The following is a 17,221-nucleotide window of genomic DNA, read 5'->3' as shown; positions in this document are numbered from 1 at the left end:
GGATGAGACTCCAATTTTTAAAGGATGCCTTTTTGCCTCTAAACACCTCTTTTACTCAGTGGTTTAGTGATGGTGGCAATTTTTTTTTTGGGTCTCTGTTGTTGTTGTTTAATTTGGGGTTGTGATCAAATTCACTCCAGTATTCACAGCCTACACACTATTGTAATAATATGTAAAATTATGCTTTGTGAGGTATCATTTGAAAACTAATACCTCACTGGTCAGTAATACCGTAGTGAAATTTATGTAGCAACACTATATGTAAAGTTATGAATATAAGCTGAAATTATAACAAATATAGTTACCAGACAAATCTGGGGAGTGGATAAACTGGTTCCTCACAGACAAAAGACAAGCAGACACCTCTAGCCAGGTGTGATCAAAGTTGATGGGCAATCACCTGTCAAGTGGCCATTCTTTGGTAAGGAAGGGTGACCGGAACAAACAGCTCTGCATTTTAGCAAACAACAGCTTGGAACCTCTTTCACCATGTGCCTCCATCTCCATCCTCACAGCGGAAATAAACATTATCTAGGGCAGGAGTCGGCAACCTTCGACACGCGGCCCATCAGGGTAATCTGCTGGCGCGCCGCAAGACATTTTGTTTATCCGCAGGCACAGCCCCCTGCAGCTCCCATTGGCCGGGAACGGCGAACTGTGGCCACTGTGAGCTGCAGGGGGCCGTGCCTGTGGACAGTCAACGTCAACAATATGTCTTGCGGCCCACCTGCAGATTACCCGGATGGGCCGCATGCCGAAGGTTGCCGACCCTGATTTAGGGGTAGGCCTCAGAAAATGCATATAAAAGGGGAACTGGACTATAGAAGTGAGGGACAAAAACACCCCAAGGTATACCTCCCTATCCATCTCTTTCACCTAAGGCAAAAAAAAAATAGCCATTTGACTTTGGGAGAGATCCTGACCTGAAATTTGGTCAGCCCTGTTGCTGGGAGCATGTGGTAACAATTCCACCTTGAACCAAGTCTAGTTTGTTAAGTTTTAGTACTAGGAAGCATTTTATCTTTGTTTTGTAAACATTTCTGACTTTAATGCCTTATACTTGTACTCACTTAAACTCTCTCTTTTTACTTTGATTAAAGAATAGAACAAGTTTATCTAACTAATCCAGTGTTGCATTTAAACTGAATTGTTTGGGTAACTCCATTTAAAGTAGCCAACTGTTGGATATTGTTCTGTCATGAGGCAACAGACCTAAAGTTTCTGAACTGTCAAAGCACAACACACATTTTGGGGAAAAATTCAGGACTGGAAGTGTGTTGCAGTCACTCTGTAAATGATAATCAAGACTGGTGGAAGCCACAGTGTAACTGGAGCGTGCTGCGGCTATACACAGGCACTCAGGGTATGACCTCCAAACTGTTTGGATGTTTGAGGGACCCAGCTTGCAAGCTACAACAGCAAATCACTGTGATGCATCGGAGGTTGCAGGACAGGTGGTGAGACAACCTCCCACTGGTCTGGATTGTACCCTGAAATGTCATAGGGGTATACATTTAGTTTGAGCATCTATTATGATGTTCTTAAATGGTTTCCATTCAGCTTGCAGGCATTTCACTCTTGTGATTGTTTCTTTTAATTTTCTTTTAACTAGCTTCCTCATTTTTGTGTAGTTACCTTTGTGAAATTAAATGCTATTTTGGTGGGTTTCTTTGGCATTTTCCCCCCTACAAAGAGGTTCAATTTAATTACATTATGGTTGCTTTTCCCGAGTGGTTCAGCTATATTCACCTTGGACCAGATCCTGTGCTACACTTAGGACTAAATTAAGAATTGCATCTCTCCTTGTAGGTTCCAAGACAAGCTGCTGCAAGAAGCAGTCATTAGTGATGTCTAGAAATTTTATCTCTGCATCCGTCCGGAGGTCATGTGCCTAGTCAATATGGGGATAGTAGAAATCCCCCATTATTACTGGATTTTCTGTTTTTGTAGCCTCCCTAATCTTCCTGAGCATTTCATAATCACCATCCCGGTCAAGAGGTTGATATTATTCAAGTATGGAATTTCAAGCCATAACAGATTCTATGGTACAGTTTGATTCATTTGTGATTTTTCTATATTTAACTCTATACTTCCTTTCACACACAGTGCCACTCCCCCAAAAGCACGAACTATTCTGTCATATATATTTTGTTCCCTGGCTTTACCGTGTCCCACTAATTATCATCGTTCCACCAAGTTTCTATGATGCCTGTTATAGCAACATCCTCATTTAATACCAGGCACTCAAGTTCAAGGGTGGAGTTTTTGTATGACAACTCAGTGGATGTGATCTTGTAAGAGTAAGGCTTTACTCTAAGTGGGACTTTACTCCTCAACTAAAAATATTTTCCTGACAGTTACTGATATAACACACTACCAAAACATATTCCTAGCTATTCTTTCAAAAAAGTTCTAAATATATATCTTAATCTCATTGCATTTTAAATTGAAGTATAAGACAGAAATGGAAGGATTGAACTTTATACTGAAGTAAAATATTACAGACATACCTTAGTAAGTAACTGACTCATATATACCAATGCAGGTGTTACTACTGGGTGCCAGAAGTCAGAGGTAGGAAATAGTATTGCAGTAATTTTCAAATAAATGAGCTGAAAAAAGGATAAAACAGATTAAGAAGTTAGAATACAGTAAATAACTTTCTGAGTATCTTAATTGGTTTTACATATAATGTGACTCTTGACATGGACCTGCTATGTAGTAATCTCAAGAATACTGAGAAGTAATGATTGATATGTAACCTAGTTACCGAGAGACTGTACAACATACTGGAGCAGTAGAATATTTATTGTGTGTCTATACTGCTTTACTTCAATGGGAGCTGTTGGAAGAATGAACAGGCAATACAATGGCTCCCCAGATAAGGACATCATGGCACAAACTTGAAAGACAATGTGGGTGATCAAAAGGACTAAACAGCTTTCAATGAGCACTCTCCTTGTAGCTGGACAGAGACCTGGTTGGTGAGTTAAGAGAAGAGACCCACACCCTGTTGGTCTTTGAAGGTTTGGAAGCTCAGACCTACCAGGATTCCTATATGGAAAATGGATAGTTTTCTCTATAATGCTTTTGTTCTAAATAAATAATACTTTGCTCTAAGAAGGCTGTTTGGTTACTGGATCTCAGAGTGAAATGAACTGCAAGCACTGAAGATAAGTCAGGCCTGCTGAGGCAATCATGGTTGATCAGAGAGGACTTCAGCCTATGGCCCAGTCTAAGAATTCCATCCCAAAAGATAAGAGGTCAGTGGTTCAGTTAACCTAGTAACTGTAACAGTGACATAGTAAATGTAGAAGCCAGAAGTGGACACAGTCTTCCTTGATGCATCCACAAGCACTGCCCAAACCACACTGGAATAACGACGCAAGTAAAACCAACCTACCCAATCTTAAAAATCTCGTGTCTGCTAATTGTCTCCTCTTAGTCTGTTTTACTCCAGTACACTAATTACAGTCTTCACTCTTGTACTACTCCATTAAGCCTGGAGAGATGAGGCAAGCAGTTCCCTCTGAATCAAACATTGACTTATAGCTTGTCCTTTTAGCACGTTATCAAACAATAAGTTGACACTATTTTAAATGCATCCCATCCTGAATTCCCAAATATCCAACCGCCTATAGTTGAAGAGTCTATTCATAGATTTAGGATAGCCAATAGAACTGTGAAGCACTAGTAAAGAGCGATGATCAACTATTTCATTCCAAGGTCCCTAATTTATTGTCTATCATATCTACATCTCAAAATATTATTGTATTACATCCATAGTTCTGTTTCTTAATTATGCAGAAAAGTTTCTGCACTGTAGGATACTAAATCTCTGTGGAGACTTTTTATTTTAAACAGTTTATTTAACTGAGAAAAAAAATATTCATTGATCAAAGATAGGAAGGACAACCTTGCCTTGCTCTAGGTGGCAGTAATTTTAGCAATGTTATTAAGTGCTGCATGGAACACGCAGAATCCTACGCTCAAGTCTCAGGCAAAACAATGTTCAGTTATTTTAAGACTGGATAAAAAACCTGCAAATCAGTTCACTTAGAATCAAACAGGGTTTTCTCCTCTCAATATTACAGAACAGAAGCATGGCAGCAGAAATATTAATTTATTTCAGGACAGGACATTCAGGGCATAGAAAACCCACAGAAGCCGCAATGTGTCATACCTTGAATTATAAGTTGTGAAATGCAAAACAAGATTTAATGTCACCCTGGTATTTTACACTAACGGAAAAGGCAACAGACTTTTCTAAACAAAATGTGTTAATTACCATGTCTAGCCCTGGAAAAGTTGCACGGCCTTTGACTTCAATCATTTCTTCCATTTCATGTGCAGCATCTTGGAGGACAAACTTAACGCTGTTACTTGCAGCTTCAGGAAACATCTGGCAAAGACTGTACAACGGCCTATTAACAAGAAAACACAAGTTACCATGAAGTTACACCATTTATATTAATAAAGAACTATGATTTTTATGCATCTTTGGAAATGTTATTTGTGCTAGGCTAAACACAAAGTGTCAATTAATACTCTGAATAAAATTATTTCTGCAGAAGACAATTAATGGGTGCACACATGTGGCTGCTATGCTTTTGATTTACTAGACTGATATTTTCATTAGGGCTTGTGAAATATACCCTTACTTATAGGCTTGTGGGTTTTTTAAATATGAATTTCTAATGCATAAATATACTGTTTTATTCAAAAACTATGTTAAGGTAGCATGATCTGAAGACTTCTTTCTGAATTTCATGACCCTTAGAGTTATTGTGTCTAGATATTGAAGTAAATGGAATGTGTGTTCAGAATGCTCTGATGCTTACACTCTGCTCAATAGGCAATGGGACAGTTTCATCAGCTTTTCGTGTTTTCCCAGATGTGGCATTTTAAGGTCACATTGACTTAGTAATCTAAATAACTTTCCTCTACAATAATTTATGGGTGTGTAATTACATAATTCTATAGGTCTAACACCTATGGAAGGTCCCATGCAAACTGAGAATTCTATTAATTTCCTTCTGGAATGTTTGAAGCTTTTTAATACAATTAATGACTAAGGCACTAAAAGAAACAACGTAAAAACACAATGAAGTAAATAGAAAGCCAGTAGCTTTCAATGTTAGTAGGATAATTTAAATTAAGTAACGCACTATGTGTTTTATTACCAGGCAACTATTTTTTCCCTTCAGACCACCATGAACATGTTTTTATTACTTACAGAACCAATTTGTCAATTGTTCTGAGCTCTGGTGGCTCCACAGTTGCTAAGTCCCCAATGTACTCCAGAAGGAAGCCAAACAGTTTCTGCAAGAAACATATCATGTTAAAACCATTACAGTTTTTTTTCTTTGTATGTGTGTAGATATGTATTTAAATATAGATATTTTTAAAAACATAGAAAAATAATGAGACAGAACATAGCAAACGAACACTGCCTAGCTTCTCCCATATGTACAGTTTGGATAAAGTTTTCTTCAAATAATGTGAATACAAAACCAATATATTTCAAAAGGCTCCTTGAATACTTAGCAAATTCACTTTAGCATTCAAAGTTCATTTAAAAACTCAAACATACTTCTAACTTTGCTTTGTTTCCCACTGCAAGACTTGGATGATTGCACTTCTGAATCCTCTCTAGAATAACTAGTTGTTCTTCTATTATTCTTCCAAACAGTAAAGATTTAAGTTTCTCATAGGATTCTGGAACTATTATAAAAATAAAAACAAAAATCAAGCATACCCAGTTGAACTTAAATATAAATTAGAAAATATTTACTATGTTAACAAACTTTTGGAAAATAACTATTTCAAATCAGAACAGAACAATAAAACTGCTGGAAACATTTTTAAGTTAACATTTTAAACATTAATAAAAACATTAACATTGTGTTATTTGAGACATAGTATGCAAGCATATAGTTAAAGACTGGATTGCTCTACACACACACACATGAGCAGAACTAAAGCTCAGTGTCCTTTTACCCATAATTCTATATTTTCTGGCTTGTGTTTTTATAATAGCACTAACTGTGTAATTTTAAAGTCACAATAACCAAGCATTCTCTATGGAACATATAAGAAATATAAGAACCTACCCACTAATGGAAAAAAAAAATACACATGTGCCAGTCATAGTGTTTTATAAAACCTTAACCATTTTATTTCCTTAGCGTTCTTTGCTGGATTCAATTTAAACTACTTTATATTCAATGTATGTTATTGTTTCACCTGCCATCAAATGGAAACTGCAAACACTCTGGCAAAGTGGTGTGAATGGTTGTCTAATTTCAGCATAGCTCGTTTAAATTCTGTACTTCAGTATTCCCTACTGGCATACTAATTTGGTGAAATATTCAGTTAACAAGCATGAATATCCTGTACAGCATGCAGAATAGTTTCCTTTCTCCACAACCACAGATCTATTCTAAAGATAAGCCCCACAGTGTTCTATTACAGACACTATATGTTAAGAACGGGCAGCATACCACTTCTGTGAGCTTCTTCTAAGACAAGCTGACTTTATTTCAGACACAAAGCACACCTGTTCCTAGCTTTCAATACATACTAGAAAATTATTGTCTATTCTTTTCTGCAAGACAACACCATTCTGTGCAGGCTGTACGTCTGGTTTTGAGGCAAAACTGGGCACAATCTTACATGAAACTTGATTTCAGTCAAGGCTTTTTGTCTTTCACTTCTAGGGATGAAAGGGGCAGTAGAAATAGCCTACTCAGCTCCTGGACAGAAAAGGATTTTCTCATGCTACTCAGAGAAATTCTGCTTGCTGACAACAAATTGCGTTTTCAAGACATGAAGAGTCATGTCCAGTACTCGTTGGCCAGAAGGAGTGCAATTAAAATGTGGTGCCTCAGATACATAATATCAGGGGTAGCTGTGTTAATCTGTATCCACAAAAACAACAAGGAGTCTGAGGGCACCAGATACATAGAGCTCCAACAAATTGACTGAATAGGTAGAGGGGGATTTTGTCTGTCAGAATCTTACCAGTAAATGTGTAAGGAAGCTCAGATCTGGCAGCTTCTATCTTAGCATTTTCTTCTTCCTCACTTTGCAATTTCTTTTCATTTCCTTTGTGTTTCTTCTTCTGTTCTTCATTTGCAGTGACCTCTTCCTCACTCCCCATGTCAGATTCAAGGTCAGAGGGACTATCTGTAGCATCATCTTCCTCAACAATTGCTTCTTCCTCATCTTCTCTACCAGGTTCTCCCTCACTTTCTTCTTCACTCTCTCCCTCCTCTTCTTCATTCCCACCCTCTTCCTCTTCATTTCCAACATTTAGTTTTCCACCCTATTAACAGAGAAAAGAAACCATACAATAGCTTACAGGAATACTGTTGGGTTTAAAATTATAATTTAAAATAACTTCCTTACTTGTGTTACTAGAAATACATCAGATTATGACCTCTCATCTCTGAATTTGATACAAGTTGAACCTTATTTAAAATCTACTCGTGTATCAGGTGGATCAGTTGGTTATAGATGGAAGTTTGGCTCAGACAGTACACAGAAGACAGGGTACCAGTTGTAGAGGGAAGATGGATCAGTAGAAACCAAGAGGAAGAAAGCTGGGGTGGATTGGGAGCAATTGAGCGACAGGCAGTCAGGTGACATGCTGGAAAAGCAATGCTGGGGATGGAAAAGTTGGAAGATGGGCAGCCAGGGAGCAGTGTGTGTAGCCAAAGAGTTGCACCACACATGGAAGACTTCAACTCTATTTAAAAAGTGCCTTCTATGGGACTTTTGTATGAATAGGACAAGGGGGATTTGGCCCTTAATATGGGCTTGATCCCAAGATGTCAGAAGCACCAACAACTTGACCTGAATAAGAGCTGAGGGTGGGCCAAATTCTGTTCTGACTTGCACATTTTGTAACTCAACTGTTCTCAATGAGATTACAAAGGATGTAAGACAAGGAAAACTTTGCCCCCAGAATAAAGTTTTACTACCTTTTATTCCTGTTGGAAGTGTAGAACTAATACTGACCCTGGAGATGAATCTCTTTATAGTCTGCCTCATACACCATACCTAGTTACAGGATCTTTACTCCTGGTGATTATACATGAGGGTGTTTGTCAGATGCCATGTATAATTTGCAGCAACCGAGCCCTTTTTTTGTCTTGTTAACCAAGTATATTTGACATTGAGAAAATGAAAGACAAACATGAAACGCCACTATGCTGTTTTTACAGGGTCATTTTTCAGATAGTATAATCATTCATCTAAACCAATGCACTCAAAACACAGTGATCCCTCCATATGAAGGACAAAGGTGACTTTATGAAAGCTCTGATCCTCCGCTGCAGCTAAGAGATACACAGCACAACTCAGGGGAAGGAGGAGGCGGCATTTAATAAAGTTTGCGTTAAGTCACTTTTATGATCTCCCAGAACTGTTGTGTACCAGTCCGTTCCTTCTGGGTGAAGGGAAACCACATCTATAGCCCTTATGCTGGTTGCATAGAAGTGGATGATGTAGGAGCTACAATGCTGATTACACCACCAGGTGATCTCCCTACACAGGGGTGGTTCTCTATGCTGGCCTTAGGCTGCTTTACATTGCCAGCATGACCAAAGCAGCTCTACTTCAGGGAATGAAGTTCAGGGGGAAAGTGCAGCACCTAGATAAAAATAATAAAGTGAACAGAAAAGGGTTCTGTTTCATCTGAAATGATTTTCTCTTCATTTTAGTGACTTTGAAAGTCACTATAAAACAATCAAATTCTTACTTTATAAGAAAGTAAACATCTGTCATCTTTATCCAGGATGAAGCCATCTGCTAAATCGTCAGCTGACATATGCTTGGGTTTCTTTTTGTTCTCCTGTTCATCTTTTCCATGCATTCGACGCAGTCTATCAGCCTGTGATTTAAAATAAATTCAGGGGAGGGACAACATAGTACACGACCTAAATTACTTTGTATGAAAATTTTGGAGAAAATACAGATAATTAAGAAAAGAAAATCAAAGAGAAAATAAATTCTTAACTACCACTATTCACCTAGCAGAAGAGAGGAAGGAACAATAAAAAGCAGAGACATGATAACATATTAGCCTGAACTCTTGAGTTTCCTTGTTTTGGTGGGTGGAACTGGTAAATTAGTCTGACTGTATATATTCTAAATTGTACTTGGAAGGTGTTGAAATAGATCATTTACAAAAGCCTTGTGTATCTTTGGTAATGAAATATTTATTTATCTACATATATTATCTTAAATACATATTTCTGTAAACATATTATTTACCAGAAAGTAGTAGCTTCTTTAGAGTTTTATGTTTCTGCAGTGTGCATGAGTATTTCCTGTATTTAAAATGGGTTTGAACAAAATATAAGCTTTGAAAGGAATTTTAACTCTCTGGGAAATTGATGCACAGGGAGCACTGAGCTCCATATTGTGTAGGGAACATGCAAACCTTCCCAGGCAAATTCTACCCCTCCACAGACCAGAATCACGTCAGTGCAATTGCCAGGGGACCCTTTGCAGCTACAGGAGGGAAGCGTGCAGGATTTGCCCAGAAGTTAACTCAGCTCCTGTGCATCAAACAGGCTCATCTAACAAAGTTTAAGCACATCTTTGGTCTGAATGATATATAAAAGATAGCCAATGTGCTACTTGTTTTTAACTGGGGGAAGGGGGAGGGAATTAGTTCTCTTGCTATGTAATCTCACAAGCAAAGTATTCAGCCCATTTTTTTTAATGGTCAAATTAAAAATCCATGAAAAATGGTCAAATTAAAAATCCATGAAAAAAAGAAAGGGTAAATCACGAGATCAGTGTAGTGATGCAAACAGTGCCATTAGAATAGGGGACTTATTCTCAGATTCGTCTCCTGCAATTTTTAGTATGACTGCTTTCAAACTGAGGTTAAGCAATGTCAAAAAACTGTAAGAGGTCACTACCAATGGGAGGGCTACAATACAATCTGAAACACTCTGGTACCTCTAATTTCTGGAGTCTTTCTTGCTCCTCTTTCGCCAACTCTTCCTCGGTCTTCATCCTGTCAGAGGGTTGCGCCTTCATCTCAAACCCAAGTTCTCGAACAATCATATCATACTCATCAGGCTAAAGAAATACACAATTTCATAATTAATAAATATATTACTTTCTGTGCTCCTCCACAGAAAGCCCTCTGGCTTGTTCAGAAATGACTATGATTGGCTCTGGAGAAGGCGCGAAGAAAGGCCAACACAATACAAGGTTAAGGGAAAGACTAATGGGTGGCAATTGAAATTCATGAAGACTTCCCCCTCCAGGAAAATTCTCATTCTACAAAACATACATACGTCTCAAAATATGAAGTCATAAGAAAATATATCCCTTAAAAAATATAGACAAGATTTTTTAAATACAATTATAACTTACATAGCACTTTATATCTTCAAAGCATTGTACAAAACATGAGTTACATCTTTGTTATGAAGGCATTAACCTCATTTGACAGATAGGGAAACTGAGGTACAATTAATCAACATGCCTAAAGCCACACTGCAAAATCAGTGGTAGAGATGAAACTGGAATTCAGAAATTCCTAGTTCCCAGTCACACTTGTAACCCACTAGACCATGCCACTTGTCTAAAAAATTAGAGAAATAAGTCTGACAAAATTTTCCTCTTATACTAAACCAGATTATGAATTATCTCCCAAACTGCATACAAATGCAACAGAACACCACTGATTCACATTTTCTCTAGATCCAACAGATCTCAAAACAAAATCCACAGAGGTCTCACATCTCAATTTAACAATCATCATGCCTGTCCATAGCAAAAAACCTGATCAGTTATTCATGGAATAATAGATTTGTCTACCTGTTAGAATTTCTGGGTTCACTTTCACAATGAATCTACCCAAATCACTAGTATTTTCACCCTTTTTAAAGTCTCAAGAGAGATTTCATAGGCCAACTGAGGCAGAAGTGAAGTTACTGCCACAGAAAGCTATTGCTAAGTTAGAGAATTTGTGTACAAAAGACATTTCAAAGGCATTTACAAAAAGTCAGCCAATGTCCTTTTCAAACAGATGTTAACTTGTCAGGAAAACGTCTGTCTTAAAAATAAACCAGAATATTGTTCGCCTTTTTATTCAATAAGGAATCTCTCTCAAATTCAACAGCTAATGAAAAAGGACAAAGGGCAGCCAGAGTTATGATGCACTTACTGGGAGTATAAGTCTTAAAATACTTAATATGAATCCTTTTATTTTTCTCTAAAATTAGTATCTACTAGGATCCTTCCAACCTCATAATTCTGACATGAAACTCCCTCAAAGGCTGTAGAATTCTTTCAATTTAACTAAAACACAGGGCATCTACACCTCTACCGTGATATAACACGGTCCTCCGGAGCCAAAAAATCTTACCGTGTTATAGGTGAAACTGCGTTATATCAAACTTGCTTTAGCCTCGAGCATTTCCGTTATTAATAGTCACTTCCCGCCTCCTGACTGACCCCTCAGAACACCTGACCCATCCAAGCCCCGCCCACTCCCTGTCCCCTATCCACACCCCTGCCCCCTGACAGGCCCCCCAGGACTCCCACACCCTATCCAATGCCCCCGTTTCCCATCCCCTGACCGCCCCCAGAACCTCCAAACGATCCAACCCCCCTTGTTCCCTGTCCTCTGTCCCCTGACCACCTCCTGAGACCCTCTGCCCCATATCCAACCCCTCGGCCCCGGCCCGGCACCCATAACACACCGCTCAGAGCAGCATGTGGGAGCCAGACACTCTGACGCGCTGATCCACTGGAGCGTGCAGCCCCGCCCCCCAGAGCGCTGCTTTACAGCGTTATATCCAAATTCATGTTATATTGGGGCACGTTATATCGGGGTAGAGGTGTATTTTTAATATTTTAAAAAGAAATGATCAGCTACAAATAACTAGTGATCAACTTCCCCCTTCACTCTCAATCATTACGTTGGTTCCAGTACTGGTGTCAAATCAGTTGCAACAAAACAAGCTGTATTGCCAAAACCTTACCTTGGGTTTCTCCTCTTCTTTATCTTTCCTCTCTGACTTGGGGGTTTTGTGGGAGAGAAGGGTTTGGATTTCTTTCCAGTCAGTGTCAAGTTTTTCTGTGAGTTCCAAGGCATTCTCTCTTTGAGTTTGTCTCTCTCTCTAGAAAAATAAAAATATGTATACAACATAATTATTGTTCAATTGGTAATGTATGTAACTGAACAAGGAATACTCCTGAGGGCATTCTGTGCCAAAATAATTAAAAATTTTGCACACAATATTTTAAAATTCTGCAAATTTTATTTGTCAAATAAATGTGGAGGCTCCAGCATAGTATTGGGAAGTACAGGCCACTGGCTGCACAGAGGTGGGAGATCACTGTTCAGCTCCCCCCCGGTACACAGACTCAGCAATGAGGCTGCACCCAACCCAGATACAGTGCAAGGGCAGGGCCTGCCCCAGAAATACCCCAGGGCCCTGCCCCTCCGTGCCAGGTGCATCAATTGTGGACAGGGAGCCTGCCTTGCTGAGCCTCCAAGTATGGACGGGCTTAGTGAGGGGGGATCCAGGTGTGGGTTGAGAGGGTTCTGTGTGGGGCAATGTGGGTCCGGGCAGGATCTGGATGCACAGGGGCTTGCTGGAGGTGTTCTGGGTGCAATGGTAATGCAACTCTGCATGGGGGTCCAAATGAAGGTAGCTGGGGCTCAGCGGGTGGGGGAAGGGTCTGAGTGGGGGAAGATAGAGTTCGGCAGGAGGGTCTTGGTGAGGGGGTCCAGATGCTGGGGGAGTGGGGCTCAGTGGAGCGGGGATCCAGGTGGCTGGGGCTCGGTAAGGTCTGGATCCAGGTGCGGGTGGCTCGCTGGCGTGGTCCAAGTGCAGGGGGTGTGAGGCTCAGCAGGAGGGTCTGGGTATGAGGGGGGTCTGGATGCATGGGGGTTGGGCGGATGGGGGAGCAGCTCCCTATACAGTGATCCCCCTGCAGCTGAAGAACGATGGGCGCAGGAAGCACAGGAGGGGAGAGAGTTTGCAGACCTTCCTACAGCCAGAGTAGAAATCTGGGGGTGGGTCTCACACGGCCCCAGATGCCGTGCAGGGGAAGTCCTGTCCTCCCCAGCCCAGCCAGGACTAACAGGTGAGCCTGGTGTAGGGTAGGGGTCTTCCTCAGTCCCACCCTATGCTCCACAGTGATTTACCCTTCTGCTGACTGCCCTGGGCACCCGAAACCCTACTGCTGGGGAGGGTTTCATGACCGCTCTTGTGGCTTCCCTTTGCTTCCCTGTCAGAAAGTCATTTTTCTGCGGGGAAGCAAAGAAACCTGCAGGGGACATAATTCTGTGCAAGTGCAGTGGCGCAAAATTCCTCTAGGAGTAAAGGAAGATCACCTGCAGCATCAAGAGCAAACGAGGTCCATATATAGTCAAAACCTAATATATAATAAAAAATTAGTTCATATCAACTCCTACTTTTCAGCGTTAAGCACCCTTGGCAAAGGAAGTAGCACAAACCTGCAATGGGTGACTCAAGGGCAGAGCATGGCAAACAAATCAGACACACTAACAGAGTTCATCGGTGGAGGATTTGGGAACCTACAGAGAGGCAGACACTCTATACAGTTTTCCCAAGGTAAACAGTGTCAGGTATATGATCTTTTGGCTATATATTTAGAAAGCCATATCCCCTCTGCTTACTGTGCCACCAATATTCTTCTCCTGTGAAGAGAGAGGAGTGGGTGGTTTCCATGTCCTAAAGCGGATAATGGTTTTACTGAATGTTTTTTGTCTTCTGTAAGTTTTCACATGGAAAATGATGTGGTACTTAATGTTGTCTGTCCAGATTTTTTTATTCAAAGGCTATAAACTCACCTTCTCTTGTTTGGATTTGGCAATCAGCTCTTCAATGAGCTCCTTGCGAGATTTAGGTTTTTCCTCCTCTTCGTCTTCTTCCCCAATGAGTGCTTTCCTACGAAGAAGGCCTCCACCCCCTCCAAAGTGAGCAGCAGTTAGCTCAGCTGAAAAAAAGAGAATTGAAAGGATTAAATGAATCTATAGATTTATGCTCTCCTTAAGCTATTGGGTTGCTATTTCCCTATTATTAAGGCACAGGAGCAAATGATGGATTCCATGTAAGAATAAAATAGCTAGTTAACCAAGGTTTAAACCCCATTTCTGCTGATAAAGCTTGATGTTTGGCCTAAGTTAAGATAACACTTTTCAGAAAAGGATTCCCACCATGACCTTGGATTTCCAAACTTGGTTAAGTTTCCTTTCAAATACACACAGGCAAAAGATACTTTTTGATTTAACACAGCAATATAGCACTTTTTATTTGATGGCCTCAAAGCACTTTAATATATTAAATTAAACCACACAACACTAATGTGAAGATAAGCATTATTATTCCTATTTTACAGATAGAGCACAGAGAAGTCAAGTGACTTGACCAACATTCCAGAAAAGGTCTATACCAGGAATAGAATGTGCTTTAATCACCAGACATTGACTGTGTTTAATTTGTAAGAGCACATAAACTTAGGCTCTGATCCCGCAGATATTTAGAAACAATTAATTTTAAGAACACGGTTAGTTCCACTGGACTACAAACAGGCAGACCAAGGCTTCAGCTATCACAAGGACATAAGCCCCATGAGAGGAACCTAGGGATAGTATGTTAGCCTCAGCAGCGGATTTTTTTTGCTTGTGTTCACTGTCCTAACTTTCATGTAAGACAATTTGTGTGTTCAGTGGTTTTATTCAACGACTACCCCAAAACAAAATAACCTGAAAACCTGTTTAAAACAAAATTTTTATGTAACGTGTTTATAATCTAGTGGGCTACAGAATTAAATATCTATTTTTTCTTTAAAGCTATCTTTCATCAAGTTAAAAAGAAATCAGCTACTGTTTTAACACAGCTAAGGCCATGATCCTGCAATTTGCTTTGCTCAGGTGCAGTAGTCCAATAGGGCCTACACTGCATGAACTCCTACCACTTACTCATTAGCATAACATTCACAAACACTATTGCAAGAGGTGTGCACATTTCTATTGACATTAAAGACATAGATAAACTAAAGGAAGTAAACAAAAAGCAGCCAGGTTGGCTTTTACCTATCTATCTAGTGAAACATAGCTGCAAACAACCTTTATTCAGTGAGCAGTATTTATTGATATATGTAGACCTCTCCAAGTCAAGGGAGATACTTGCATAAATATAGATTACTCACATGACTAAGAGTTGCAGAAACTAGCTCTAGATTTGCCAAATAGAAAAGATAAAAATCAGTATGGAAAGAATTTTAATTTACATCACCTATGAACAGCTATACCCAAATGACCAGACTGCAAACCCCTTTCTCACATTAGTGAGCACTTATTGACACAAGAAATCCCACTGACTTCAATTAGACTATCTGTGTGAGTAACTGCTCACTATTGTAAGTAGGGGGTTCATAATCTGGTCCAAAGAAATGTAAGAAACAAAATGTTATTTGTTTTAACATGGACAAAACAATGTATTTTTCCCTAACTTTGTTCTGAGAAACGGCTGCCCTGTTTGTGCTGAAATTTCCCCCCAAAAAACAATTCAGCCCCAGGTGTGTGTGTGTAAAGTTATAAAGCAACTGAAAACATGGTCTTCTTATAATGGAATATATCAGGCAGCCTCAACTCCGGGTGTTCCTATTGGTGCCACCTATAATGTACCATACTTGCAAGCATCCTGGCATCTCTAAATAGTTGATTTTAAACCAGAGTTTATTTTAATTCTGAATGCACTTACTTTAAAGATAATCCATATGTGAAAAGTCAATTATGATGTGATGAAATATTATACGCATTTCTTAAAATCGTGAATGGTTAAAAATTTCAACATGATATTGGCACTTATCCAGTTCTAATCACCATTTTCTATCAGACTAAAGAGAACAGAAGGCTGATTTAAATCTGAACCTTTTCTTTACATTATTTTTCAATGAAAGCAGGGTACACAACAATTCACACCGCTATATTAACAATGAAAATTACACTGGATAAAAATGTATTAAGGTATCAGTTTGATTTTTCTTACCTGACAATATTCCTCTTTCTTCATTATCACTGTCGCTATCAATAACATCATTAAGTTTTTCAATATCTGCTAAAGATTGGCCATAATGGGTCAATTCTTCATCTTCATTGAGATTATAGATACTTTTCTTTTCATGAGTTTGCTGTGAAAAATAAACCAACCAATTTAGTAATGAGACATTTTTCAGATTAATACCAGTTAACGACAGCTAGTCAACAAAGATTTATTCCCCCCAAAAGCTAATATTTTCAGTTTAGACCAGAAGAACCCTATTTCATTTCTCTGTTACTTTAACAACATTAACAAGCCTTCAATTTCATTCAGATACATTAAAGCGAGAAACTGTGAGCATCTCACACCAGTTTTTACTCTCCATTAAATCCATCGTAGAAACTACAGAATTTAACCAGTGTAAGTAAGTGGTGAATCAGGCACAGTATTCTGGGGAAGGGCTTATTTTATTAGTTAAAAAATGGTAAAATTACTACAAAAGCAAGCTTAGATTTTGTATATGTAAAAAAACAACACTTTTTTTTTTAAATAAAACGTTTCAGACTTAATAACCACTAAAAAATTAGTTAACCTTTCCAATAACAATCTTATTCCTAGAATTTTCTGCACATGGAACCATGCTGCGTAATTCAGGAGCCCAAACACGATATAGATGGAAGTAGTATTCCAAACCGATTCCACTTCTTAGAGCAGAGGTCCCCAAACTGTGGGGTGTACTCCCAGAGGGGGGCACGGAGGAATGTTCAGGGGGTGCGGCTGGGGCCTGGGCCAGCCCCCACAGGGGGCAGGGAGGGAGCACCACTGAGCTTTGCTCCTGGCCCCAGCTGCTGGCCTTGGCTCCACTGTCGGCCCCACCCTCAGCTGTGGCCCCAGTCTTAGCCCCCTTACCCTGTTCACGTCCTCCCCTCCTGGAGCACTGGCCCCACTCCTGGCGAGGGGAGAAAACAAGGGGAAGGGGGGAGCACGAGGTAAAAAGTTTGGGGATCATGTCTTAAGAGTAGTAAGATCATAAAATGAGCTTCATGGGCCATCAAGGGAAACGGCCTTTTTCAGGAGTGTCGATAAGAACATGAAATAGTGTTTAATGACAAGGAAAGGATTTACATTTTGTGGGAATGAAATTGAATTTTGTCTAGTTTAACCCCCCCCAA

The 17,221-nt window shown here is 39.6% G+C and overlaps 1 protein-coding gene across 2 annotated transcripts in view; it reads right to left on the bottom strand.

The window, feature by feature from the left end:
• The window catches only part of NOP14 (NOP14 nucleolar protein), a 35,817-nt gene that overhangs the window by 11,532 nt on the left and 7,064 nt on the right, over window positions 1-17,221 (bottom strand). For both annotated transcript variants that reach the window (XM_007060031.4, XM_043544732.1), the window contains exons 3-12: window positions 16,059-16,200; window positions 13,856-14,001; window positions 12,015-12,152; window positions 9,976-10,098; window positions 8,765-8,896; window positions 7,024-7,327; window positions 5,594-5,724; window positions 5,237-5,322; window positions 4,289-4,424; window positions 2,511-2,612 (exon numbers count right to left, since the gene is read on the bottom strand). In XM_007060031.4, the coding sequence (XP_007060093.2) occupies window positions 2,511-2,612; window positions 4,289-4,424; window positions 5,237-5,322; window positions 5,594-5,724; window positions 7,024-7,327; window positions 8,765-8,896; window positions 9,976-10,098; window positions 12,015-12,152; window positions 13,856-14,001; window positions 16,059-16,200 (1,440 nt within the window). The remainder of the gene's footprint in view (window positions 1-2,510; window positions 2,613-4,288; window positions 4,425-5,236; window positions 5,323-5,593; window positions 5,725-7,023; window positions 7,328-8,764; window positions 8,897-9,975; window positions 10,099-12,014; window positions 12,153-13,855; window positions 14,002-16,058; window positions 16,201-17,221) is intronic.

The sequence above is a fragment of the Chelonia mydas genome, chromosome 4, assembly GCF_015237465.2.
Source record: "Chelonia mydas isolate rCheMyd1 chromosome 4, rCheMyd1.pri.v2, whole genome shotgun sequence".
NCBI lineage: Eukaryota > Metazoa > Chordata > Testudines > Cheloniidae > Chelonia > Chelonia mydas.
This window is presented reverse-complemented; position numbering and strand designations above follow the sequence as displayed.